General features: G+C 41.1%; 1 protein-coding gene across 1 annotated transcript in view; it reads right to left on the bottom strand.

Annotated features, from left to right (window-relative positions):
- SPATA1 (spermatogenesis associated 1) overlaps positions 1 to 12,813 on the bottom strand; it is a 30,442-nt gene that overhangs the window by 13,294 nt on the left and 4,335 nt on the right. Inside the window, exons 3-9 of the mRNA XM_083509936.1 lie at positions 11,940 to 12,046; positions 9,007 to 9,124; positions 4,623 to 4,676; positions 4,185 to 4,527; positions 2,962 to 3,237; positions 1,475 to 1,619; positions 913 to 973 (exon numbers count right to left, since the gene is read on the bottom strand). Coding sequence (XP_083366062.1) covers positions 913 to 973; positions 1,475 to 1,619; positions 2,962 to 3,237; positions 4,185 to 4,527; positions 4,623 to 4,676; positions 9,007 to 9,124; positions 11,940 to 12,046 — 1,104 coding nt within the window. The remainder of the gene's footprint in view (positions 1 to 912; positions 974 to 1,474; positions 1,620 to 2,961; positions 3,238 to 4,184; positions 4,528 to 4,622; positions 4,677 to 9,006; positions 9,125 to 11,939; positions 12,047 to 12,813) is intronic.

Below are 12,813 nucleotides of genomic sequence, written 5' to 3'. Positions count from 1 at the left end.
CCGCAACCTGTCTGTCTAGGAATCCATATGCCTCTGCCACTGATCTCTGAACATTGCAGAGTATCGAGGGCATATTTCATGGCATGCATCTGGCCCATGTGTTCTGATGGACAAACAAGCTGAACTTCAGCATTGCCCCAGATAGTGGGGTAGGAGAGCTGAAAATAATGCCAATATATTTCACATCTGCCAATCCATGAGCTGCTTTGGTTTCAGATAGCACATGAGTACACAAGTCTAAAAGCCAGGGCCACAAAATTTCATGGCCCTCTAGCAGCTATTGTGGCTCGGTTACCAGGAGTAATGTATTTAGTGTTACCTTTACCTGGAAGTGTATACTAACCAAACTAAACGTCCTAGGATTATTTTTTAAAATACAACCCAAAAATGCACTATATTGGGGTAGATTATTTGCAAAATATGTACATTAGCCAAAACAGGATATTTCACCCTCAAATGTTTAAGGATTTTCCTGAGGATTTATATCTCAAAAAATGTGAACTGCTGAAGAAACGTGGAAAACTGAATTTAACATTTTATAAAAATGAAAAACTGAGAGAACCAGAATTTACATAGCCCTCTGTTCTTATTTCCAACTAAATATGTATAGACTTGGTCTACTCCTTGGTACTTTGGTACTGAATATATCTCTGTGTATGTGTACGCAAACATTATAAACCCACATGCATCTCCAATTGCTTGTAGCATATATGCTACTTCAGATGTATGGCAAAAGCGCTTGTTTCATGAGCATTTGTCCAAGAGTGGGTAAAAGTTATTCTGCTTCAACAACAAAATCTTATTGCAATCAACAATCCAAAAGAAAAGAAAAACGAGCTCAAGTTATTGAAACGATTTCAACCAATTTCAACTATGTTATTTATTTATTTTGCTAGGCGTTTGGCAACATACCTGGCTATCTTGCACGCTACCGGTGTCAGCAATAGACTTGGCAATTCCAGGATGCTGTTGGCTAAAGATGAAATTAAAGCACAGTGCAATTACATTAGAAACAATAAATAATTCCAAGGCGCTGTTGGCTAAAGATGAAATCCAAGTGCAGTGTAGTAATTACATTAGAAACAAACCACCTTAATTAAATTTGTTTAAAAGGCTGGTGGGATCTAGCAAATATAGAGTGCTGGGGTGGCAGATTACCAATCTGAAAACGGGGTGCTGAAATTAGGGCGCGGCAGCTTGCTGGTAGCCAACTGGACCGGTAGCAAACATTCCATGGAAGCGCTAACCTCACACACAGGAAATGAGTTGAAGAGAACAGGTTCACAGGTTTAATTATATTTGTCTGAAAACTAATTAAAGTGTTTGCTTTTTTCTCCATTATCCAACATGTTGGGAGCCCTTAATGCAACTTTAATGAAGGGCAGCTAATACTGTCAGCATGACAGCTTGTTTATTTCAAGTGTTTTTAGCCTTTATCACAAAGATATATAAAGAAATTTCTCTGTTTCGTTACCTCCTCATTCTGTGTGAATAGTCCATGTCTCTCTCCTCCAATGATTCTGGGATTCCGGAATCCCCTGTGGTGTGTCTTCCCATTCCAATTCCTGTCAGGTTACCTTCGTTTTCTGTATTTGCATCCAGCGCAATAGGAGCTTCTTCTACATCAGAGGTCAGAAAAAAAATTGTTTAGCTGTTTTTAATGGTGTGTTTTAATGTTGTAACCTGCCCTGGGACGTAGGGCGGGTAATAAATAATACCTAATATTAAATAATATTTCTGTTTCTATATACATGTTTTTATTTCTGCCATCCACCGCCAGAAGCAATGGCTTGGCAAAAAAAATGAGTGTGTACAGATTCTGGGCATATCCGCCTGAAGCAAAAATGGAAATTATCAACACAAAGTCAAGAATGCCAGTTGGCTCACAGGCAGGATACAGAAGGAAGACCCTGAGATGAAAGAAAAATCTAAGGGCAACTGCCAGTGTGTTTTAATAAAAACGTGTCCAGCCCTATTATACAGGAGATTGTAAAATGTAGAAAATGGGAGGCAATCTGGACAAAAGTGCGTATCAGCCGACGGGCACAATGCATTTCCCCTTTCATAAACTGCTGTAGTTTGCAATGTCCAACCATTTCAAGTTTCCATTTTTTTCATCTAGGTTAGGATTGGTGTCACTCCTGGCTTCTAATTAGGCCTGACGCAAGCAAGCGGATCTTATCACCTAAAGAACCACCAATGTTTACTACCGAAAAGCTGTCCTCGTGTGGCTTCTGGACCAGTTCCGCAGATCGCTGAGCTTTATTAAATAGTTTAATGCAAATTACTGTAGTTTTCCGTGTATAAGACACCCCTGTGTATAAGACGCCCCTGTTTTTGGGACTCCAAATGGGGGGGAGATTGTCAAGAGTTGTTAAGGTTTTCTTTGGGGGGGGAGGTGCCAAATATTGCTCAGTTGCCTCATTGCCACTGCCAATCCCACGCGTTGCCAGAGCCACCAATCGTCTGCCCGCTCGCCACCAGCAGCCACCAATCACATGCCCAATCACCGCTGACAATCTCCTGCTCGCAGCTGCTACCAATTGCCCATCCCCCCTCTGCACTATCCGTGTATAAGATGACCCCAAATGTTTAACATTATTTTCTAATTAAAAAACCTTGTTTTATACACGGAAAAATACGGTTAAGTGCATTATTTATTAAATGCTTTCATGCAAACCAAAGGGTTGGGATTCAGATTGGCTATTCTGTAAATGGAAGGCCTCCTTCTGTTGATGGAAAGCTCTCAGATCCTGTGGAGGTTCCCCAAGTAGAGGAAGGTGGGAGGCAATCTTTGCTTATTCCTCTGCCCCCTGGAATCCTGCAAGGTGCCGCTCATACTTTTCCAGGTAGCTCCCCGAATCTCCAGAGCAGCTTTTTCAGATAGATTTTTTTTTTTTAAAATGCTAATGCAAAATACAAATAAACTTTAAATGGAGTGCTTAGTGGAGCAATGTATACCTTTTTTCTTCTGTGTGATGTGATTGACTTGAATCTGGTTGCTTCCCTCTTGCCCTCGGTTCTGACTCATACGCAAAGGTGCAACAGAATCTTTGTATTTCTTGACCTTTCTAGGAGTATTTTGCTGCCGTTCTCGAGCTTGGCTGAAAGACTTTCGCTGAGGAATTTTCACCGATGTGGATTTTCTTACGGAGTTTTGTCTCTCAGAAATTTTATCTTGGAATGTATAGGGAGATTTAATGGATTCCTTTAGCTCTCTGTTACAACTAATTTCTCCTGGAGGCGGTACATAATTATATATTAGGCTATATATACTTATGAGAGTTGTGTTAAGTTGTAGATTTATCACATATTATTATAAATAATCATATTTAACTATAATAGTCATGTTAACGTAAGTAACGTGAACTGCTTTATGCACATTTTGAACTTTTTTTTTGTAAGCCACTTTAAGTTTATTTTATTTCTAAGAAAGCTGGGTATCAATTTTCAAAGAAATATATACCCATTAAATAAAAATTAAGGGGTTTTTTGGGTAACAAGTGATATTGTTGGAACCTTTGTTAAATTAAAAAAGCAAATGTTACATATGCCACAGTCTAGGTAGGACCAAAATACAAATAAATATCAGGAACTCATATTGCAAACAATTTGTTCTGATTTGATTTCCTCCCCCCCCCCGCCCCGAAACCTTAATTTTGAACGAAACCAGTCTGGACATATGATTAACTGAACAAGGGAATGGCAGTTGTGGCAAATGAAGTTTCAGGGAAGAAAAACCTGATGGAACCCAAACTCTAGCAAAACTGTTAACACCAAAAAAGCACAAAACCAGATTAGTAGATGGGAATCCTACTGCTAGCATCATCAATACAGACAATGAAATAATGGCCAGGTTAAAGATGCTTAATCTCCCTCTCAAATAAGGTATGGTGGGGCAGGGGGAGAGATCGTTTGCCCTCTCCTGACACAACAGGCTCCAAGCCTCGATTGTGGAGAAAGAAATTAAAACTATGCTTTCCTCCTCATGTTGAAAACTCCTCATGGTTTCAAACAAGGTATAACTTGTCTGATCTTAATATGAAGTGCAGCTCTTGCTGGAGGAGAAATAATTGAAAACTATTTTTTAAAAAAAATCAGAGGAAAAGAAATATTTGTGCTGTCCTTGTAATTTGACCTGAACTTGGTTGTTATAGCAATTAAGCAGCCTTGATATATCTCACCTTCCCTTCTTTGTGAATTATATTTCTCTTTAATCCTTTCGTTCTGTTCTTGCTTAGAGATCTGTGTTGCAGGGAGATCTTGAGCCCTTCCTTTTTCAGTTTCGTCCCATCCTATTAAATTATTTTTATCCTGAGTTGGGCTGAGATGATGTTTCAAGGAACTCTCCAAAACGTTGGGGTTCTGGCCAGCTTCACGATCTGGAGCTGATACATCAGGTGGTCTATGATATGATGTATATGCACGTATATAGTCTGCATTACTGTGATGTCTTTCTGGAGTTGACGATGAAGATGAATAAATACTTTCTACTCCAGGCAACAAATAAAGTTCTGGATGAAATGCCTGAAATGTACAGGAAGTTAATCTGAAATAAATAATATATTTTTAAATAACATAGCTTTGCTTTTACACGAAAATTGATGTAACAATATACGTACATAGGGAGGAGCAAACGATTTGAGCTTCAGTTCTGTTTCTTGCTTTGCTTTCACCTTGGAAGTTAACAACAGAAACAACGTTATCAAAACAGGATAGTGCCCTACCATTCAATTTGTATAGCATCTTACATTCCTGAAAGCCAGAATATAACATTTTTTAAAAATGCTATACTCAAAACTTTTGTGAATAATGAAAAACACAGAATATCTATCTTGGGAATTCTGCTAGATAGTTATGCCATTTTTTATTTACAAAGGCGTATAAATTCTTTTTCACTTTGGCAGTTTTATTTTTATTGTTTTATTGCATCTGTCTGTTTTTAGCTAATTTCTAATAATTTTTTTATAAGTGTTAGGCTCAGAGATGCCCTTCTGCAAATGGGTCGTTCCATTTCTGGCAGGGAATGCGATTTAGCAAAAGTGTCTGAACCATCTTTGATCACTGCTCCCTTAGGATTGCTCCATTAATCAAACGATAAATCAATTAATTAAATCTCATTAATCACCTAAGGTTCCTTCAGTTGTGTGAACGCCTTAGAAGTAACATAGAAAATGCTGCTATAAATTTGGCTGCCCTTATTATTATTCTGAATTTATATGATCAGAGGTTTATCAAAAGTACTAAATGGTCCATAATGATTCCAGCCTTCAGAAAGTCACACTCATCAGTGTTAACGGGGAGGCACAAAAAGAGTTTTAGAAGCAAGTTTTCGCAGTTTTGAATCTGGATAGAAAAAGGGAAAGAGCGCCAAGAGCACTTGGAGTTTATAGATAAGCTGACTAAAACAGAAGTATATTTGGGGTGCAATTTTTCTTTTGAGAGCTAATAGAGAATTGGTGGTTTTGCTTTAGAAGTGTGTCTTTATTACTTTCTCCTTATAAATAATCAACTGTTATAAAATCTCTCATTCTTGTGCTACCTCTGGACTTCTCACAGGGGAGTTGGAAGCACATAACAATATAAAAAGATGCTTGTTTAAAACCACACCAGATTTTTACCGTGAACGGTTGCGGTTCATTAAAAGAAAAGCATGTTGCTTAATTTGAATGTCACTTAACTTTAATGGATACAAAAAATAAGGCTGCTGATTCCCCTAAAATAAAAGCAACATGTCTTTACAGAGTTCAAGTATCTCTTCTCTTATTAGAAAGAAGTATCTCTGGGAAGAGATTAAGGCGCTGTTGGGCAACGGTAGAACTGGGAAATTCAGCAAATGTTTGTTCACATGCGTATAATTACATATAATTGCTCTGACCGCTCAAATATTATAAAACAACGTCAACCTTTCCTATCAAGTAAATCAAAAGGGTGCTTTATACCATTTGTACAAGGGCTTTTTGAAACGTAGAAAAAGGTGGGGAAAGACCAAAACAATATACATAGTGATTTCCTAAAGATATAGCATGGGCTCCTTACAAACTATAGTTTGTAAATTGGGAACAGGGCTTGAGAATATGCACTCCCTGCTCCCTTATTCCTCCCCACACCTTCCTAGAATCCCCCGCTGCATCTTCTTGTTGGTCTTAATCATGGTTTGATTATAATGCCTGCAGTGAAACCAACTAATTCCGATATTGATCTGGATTTGAAACCAAGGGTTGAAGCAGCTTTGGAAATCTTGGTTAAGGTGGAACCGGATTAGTGTTAGCCTTGGTTAACATCACAGCAGATGTAACACTACAATATGAAAAGACAGCTGGCAAGTGAAGGAGGGCTTGCACTGAAGGAGTCAGGAGGAAGGGAATGAAGTACATGTTCCTGAGGCTGGCTCCCAGTCAGCAAACCATAGTTTCCAGAAACACAGTGACTCGTATCCAAAGAAAATGGGTCACATTTCTTACAGAAATCAATGGGACAAGTAGGTCATGACTAGCTTATATTCCAGCTATTTCACTTGGGCAACGTATGAATCGCTTTCTCTTGATAAAACCCAGTGCCTTCATCACGTTTGTTGGGAATACCAATGACTGTGTGGGTAACTTTTGTAGTTATTTAAATATTATGACACTAAGCTTTTCTTTGTCCTTAGCAGAGCAGTTAAAACTTGATTTGATTCTGTAAATACAACTGAGAGATTTGCAGTAGAGAGAAATATGTTTGGACAAGAGAAGAGCTTGTCAGCTCTTCCCAGGGACTCTGTGACAACCATCTAGAGTAGGCTTTCCAAGCTCCGCACTCTGCACACAGGCAGATCGTGTACTTGAAAGAACCATCTCATTTTCTTCATGGTTGCGTCTTTTATTAGTCTTGGCACGGAAAAGAATTGGGGCAGTAAAAAAAAAAGGGGAAAGCAAAACAAATTCCAAACCTCTTTGTCAGAAAGGCTTCCAGCAGCTCAAAGGGAAATAAATGATTAAAACTTGCAATTAGACCATTAATTTTCCTCGGAATTACTACTCTCCGCTATGTCAGCTATTAAGATCAAAACATTAAGAGTGCTTTTAAAATTGCCGAGCGTTTTTACATGGGAGGTCTATCTCATTGCATTCGTGGGAATTTACACTGTTAAAGGTGAAATGAAAGTGAAAGCGAGAGGCATTTTTGCAGAGAACAAAGATGGTGGACAACGTAGGTTCAAAGTTTGCTTTGCAGGCCAGTTAACAGCAGGACTCTCTTAAAGAACCTAACACCCGTAAGGTTCCACTCAACTAAGTTACACTCAGGGTGCCGCAATACAACCTATTTAATAAGCATTCATTTGGATTTGATTGCAGATGTCGCCAGCTACTTTATGAGTGTTCGCCCTGATTTGCTCTTGGGAAGATTAAGCAGGCGTTGCATCAACCAAGCATTATCTCACACTTTCCAGTGCATTTTCCTATTATTTCCTTATCACAAAAAGAAACAATGTTTTGGGAAAGCAGGTTTGCTTTGCAAGAGCTCCAGATTGGCTCTAACTACATAACCTGATGTCTAGGGGGCTTAGTTTGGTCAGAATCGAGTACTCACTGTCAGGGTTAACGCTAAATACATTACTTCTGGTAAATGAGCCACCATTGCTGCTAGAAGGCCGTGAAAATTTGTGTCCTAGGCTTTTTGGATTCATCGACCCATGTATTATCTGAAACCAAAGGGGCGCATTGGTAGCCAGATGTTATTTTTTTTAAGCTCTCCTACCCCACTAGATCAAACCTATCCGTTCTGAAGGAAATCAGCCCTGAGTGCTCACTGGAAGGACAGATCCTGAAGCTGAGGCTCCAGTACTTTGGCCACCTCATGAGAAGAGAAGACTTCCTGGAAAAGACCCTGATGTTGGGAAAGATGGAGGGCACAAGGAGAAGGGGATGACAGAGGACAAGATGGTTGGACAGTATTCTCGAAGCTACTAACATGAGCCTGACCAAACTGCGGGAGGCAGTGGAAGACAGGAGTGCCTGGCGTGCTCTGGTCCATGGAGTCACGAAGAGTCAGACACGACTAAACAACAACAACAACCCCACTATTGTTATATTTAAGGTTGTGGGTTCAAGCCCCATGTTTGGGAAAAGATTTCTGCATTGGTTAGACTAGAATCTGAGGTAGGCAACCTTATCCAAGGATGGGCCGGTCGACACTCTGTCCGTTGGAGGATGGGTTGGAGGAGCGCCTGTGCACATGCACACACGCTATTTCCGGCGCTCCTTCAACCCGGAAGTGTGCCAGAAATAGCGTGTGTGCATGTGCATGGGCGCTTCCCCATCCCACACGGAGGCACACATGCTATTTCCGGTGCACATCCGGGTCAGAGGAGCGCCCGTACGCATGTGCACAGGTTCCATCAACCTGGAAGTTGGTCCCCGCACCAGTAAGAGTGGGCAGCGGGGGGGGGGGGCAACAGGGATCACCATGGGCCGGTTAGACAAGCCTTGTGGGCTGCTGCCGGCCCATGGGCCTTAGGTTGCCAACCCCTGGACTAGATGTTCCTCATGGTCCCATCCAACTCTATGGTTCATATTCTTACAAGCTCCCTGCTTGTGAGTGGCAGGTATGGCAGTTACAGAATTTTAGAAATGCAAGCCATGATCAAAATTGCACGTGACAGGAGAGACCCATATAATGTGGACTTCCCCAAATATTCACCTCCTCGTGACTTCAAATTAAACTTGTGGTGTATAGTGTAAGGGAAGCCATGCAGGAAGATAAAGCCAAAAACTCTTTTTGGCATCTGCAGCCCATGAGCAAAGGAGCCTACTGGACTGTGACCAAAAAATGCCTAATTTTAAAAAAATAATCTCCACCTGCTTAGTTTTATAACTCTTTATTTTGAAACGGTAGCTGCCAGGGAGAAAAAGAATCACATTTTTTCCCTGACTGCCACTACATGAACTTGAAATGTTAATTGGGAACATTTGAAAATAAGCATACAGCTCTTCTCGATAACCCAGAAACACAGAAGAAACTTACCACTGCAAGTTTCTTCCCTATACATTTTAGGAAGATATACTTATCCACAACTGCATCTTCACCCAGGTAGTCTCCGAGCTGCTCTCTTAATGTTCTCAATGTCATATAAGGTGGCACCCTAGAATACCAGATTACATTACTGCAGAGACATGATTGATATATTTGTTTTGGAAGTGGGTGTATAAAGGAAATGTACATTAATTACATGCCACAAAGATCTAATTTTACCTCCGAAAGCTCACACTGATGACTTAAACCTTGAACATTAACTTTTAGAGCCCTCTGGTGCCAAGGTGGGTTTTCTTGTGCACAAACAATGAAACATTTATTTTGTGATAACAAATAAAATCTCCAAGGTGCCAGAAATCTCTTTATTCACATGATTCATCCATGTCAGGCTCTGTTAACATTGCAGCCGAAACTTCTAATTTCATGCGTAAGATCTTAGTTAGCAAGACCGATGTTCTAAGCAGTTTCTCAGATAATTAAGGCAGGAATTTTCTTCATTATAAGATAGCATTGTATTATAATTCATAATGCTAGGAATGAATAACACTAATAGGACATTAATAGTTTCTGTGATCTATAGATAAGTAACTATTAAAATTCCCTATGATCTTGGAAATGTAACTAGGTGGGTACAAGTTTCTGAACTTAGTAAGACGATTAACCTGAAGATAATAAGACTCTTGCTGTCAGAGCTGCTCCCAGATCCTAGCTCCCAGAGGATCACGCTAGCCAACGTTCACTTTATAAAAGTCTTTATTGAGTTACAGTTTCCATTTTTAAGCTGCCGCGTGCAGCTCTACGTCCTATAAGCTAGACCGGCGAAGCTCCGTCTGAGTCTCCGCCCCCTGTACACCAACTTAATACCCTAGCCTTACTCCACCTTTTCCGCCTGACCGTTCTTCTCTGGGTCCCTCTGCCCCCCGTGGTCTCTTCCGTCCTGGACTCTTCTGACGCTGACCCCCCGGACCCTTCTGTCTCCTTGCGTCGGGCTTTAGGACCTGGCTCCCTTTCAGGGCTGCTTACTCCGCCGCCTTCCTGTGCATTTGAACTTGGCGCGCGCGCCCAACCTTCCACTTTCCGCTTGACCGTTTCTTCGCTCCCCGATGGAGGTGTGGCCACTCCTGACTCATGCCCTCCCCCCTGCTGCGAGCTGCCAGAGCTCGATACCTGGCGCCCTTCCTCTCCACTGCTCTCTATTGGTGACGCTGGCCCCGATTTCCAACTGCTGCCCTCTGAACCCCCTCTGGACCCTTCTTCCTGGGGTGTCCCCCTAGGCTCCCCCCTTGCTCTGGCCACTGGCGCTCCTTTCTGTGAATCTTCTGATTCACTGGAAAGACTCGGAGATCTCGGGTCGTCGTCATCACTCATCTTTTCTTCGGACTCCTCCCCCTCGCTCTCTGTTTCCTCCCTTGACCTCGCCTCTGCTCCTGAACCCCTGACACTTGCCTAATTTAAAGTTGTCGACATTTTCTACAGTGATTGCCAACATCCTTTCCCACCAATATGTCTGGTATTGAAGGAGTGCACTTTACACAGAAGAACACTAAACACTTCTGCACAATAGACCTGAACAACCGTTACTTATTTCCAGTAAAATCTAGGAATTGTAGTCAGCGATGGAAGAGAAATTTGACTCGGTACTCATTTAAAGCCAAATCTATCAAATTGGCTCTTTCTGAAACAATGCAAACCAAAACACAACTGTCCTTCAAAATTCATACTTATCTGAATATTACCATCCAGTTCTTCAATCAGTGTTTACAAAGATGTATATATATGGGGAAAGTGTGCATAAAAATGTAATTAGTGAAAATAGCATTCAGAAATGCATTATATTTGGGGAAGTACTTGCAAAAATGTGTATAAACTGCATGTAAAAAGGTGTTTATTAGGAAAAATTAACACTAAAATGCTGGTGAATTTTCATGAGGACTTTTAAAAAACATAGAAATAACAAATTGCTGAAAAATGTGGAGAACTGAATTTCAGACTGGGAAAATGAGAAACCGAGAGAACCAAAACTGAGATCTTTGCATCCCTGATTGTAGGTGGCTGAGAAAAGGGAGAGTAGCGATCACTAACAGAAAATAAGCAGAACCTCATAAACTGAAATTTTAAGGATTATTGGCGGCAGGAGCCCGAGAGCCAGAGGAGTCTGACTTAAATGGTTGGGGCAAGTTGCTCCTCTTGTTTGAATCTGAACTCTAGTTTCTAAAACCTTAACAATGAAACTTTCCAATACAATGAATATAACACACATTTTATCATAATCTCCTACGTGGTATGCTGAAATCAGGAGCAAAGCTGAAGAGGAGCTCCTAGACTTTGTCCCTTCCTGTTACTTGTCCAGTCAAAACCCTTCTTCCCAGAAGCTCATGTCTCATTAATGAGAGATAAGATACAAGAAACCCAAATATTTTCCCCTCAGGGAGAAAAGCAGCTTGAGGGTGGTTTTGAGAGGACAAATGATTGAAAAACCCCTCCCCTCCCCTCGAGTAATTTGGCTGCTTTCCATTTTACAAAAGAATTGATGGAAGAATCATGGAAGCTTCCCAGCATACGACAATTGGCTTTTAAGAAGAAGAAGAAGAAGAGTTTGGATTTGATATCCCGCCTTTCACTCCCCTTCAGGAGTCTCAAAGCGGCTAACAATCTCCTTTCCCTTCCTCCCCCACAACAAACACTCTGTGAGGTGAGTGGGGCTGAGAGACTTCACAGAAGTGTGACTGGCCCAAGGTCACCCAGCAGCTGCATGTGGAGGAGCGGAGACGCGAACCCGGTTACCCAGATTACGTGACTACCGCTCTTAACCACTACACCACACTGGCTCTCTTTTAGAAAACTACACCGCTTATATAATGGATAAATTGCTACTAGAACTGCTACGCTCAAAGGCAGACCCGACATTTACTATTCCAACTCACCTTATAAATCCCGCAGAAAAAAATTTGCTGGCAACATCTACAGGAACTGTATTCAACTTGAAATTCCACACGTCTTCCGGAACGTAAAAAACGTGAAGCTCTAAAAGCTAAATGCATTAAAATAAATTTTTAATTTTTTAAAAATCTTATAAGCAATTAGTATGAACAAACTAAATATGCAAAGGGACAACCCAAACCCCCAATCCACCACTCGAGGGGCTTTAGATGGGGTGGAGGTTTGGACTGACATGAGATATCTTTGATTTCTTATACACACAAGTCCTGTAACAGGAGGGAACTATTAATGGTGTTTGTTTGTTTGTTTGTTTGTTTGTTTGTTTGTTTGTTTGTTTGTTTAGTCAAACATTATGTCTACCGGGATGACAGAAACTCTGACATGGTAACAAGACACAATGAAACTGAATAACTACTGTTAAAGGTTTGGCTATCAGATTTCTGCAACTGACCTGCTTGGCACTTAATGCTAATCTAAGGTTGTTGGGGCAGTGGAATGCGCTGTTGGAATGTTTAAACTACATGCTTCCACATGTATGCTGTACGCTTCCACACTGCTCAGGGAATGGGGGCAAGCTTAACATATTGTGGTGATCAAAAGTGGTTTCAGGTAGGATGAAGCTGTCCTAGTTTTGCTCTTGAACTTAGACAAGAGCTTCCCCTTCCCCAATATCTAGCACTATTATCCATGTTTGACTGACTACTAAGTAAAGGTAAAGGTAAAGGGACCCCTGACCATTAGGTCCAGTCGCGGACGTCTCTGGGGTTGCGGCGCTCATCTCGCTTTATTGGCTGAGGGAGCTGGCGTACAGCTTCCGGGTCATGTGGCCAGCATGACTAAGCTGTTTCTGGCGAACCA

The sequence above is a fragment of the Podarcis liolepis genome (genome assembly GCF_965112155.1).
Source record: "Podarcis liolepis genome assembly, chromosome: 6".
Classification (NCBI taxonomy): domain Eukaryota; kingdom Metazoa; phylum Chordata; class Lepidosauria; order Squamata; family Lacertidae; genus Podarcis; species Podarcis liolepis.
This window is presented reverse-complemented; position numbering and strand designations above follow the sequence as displayed.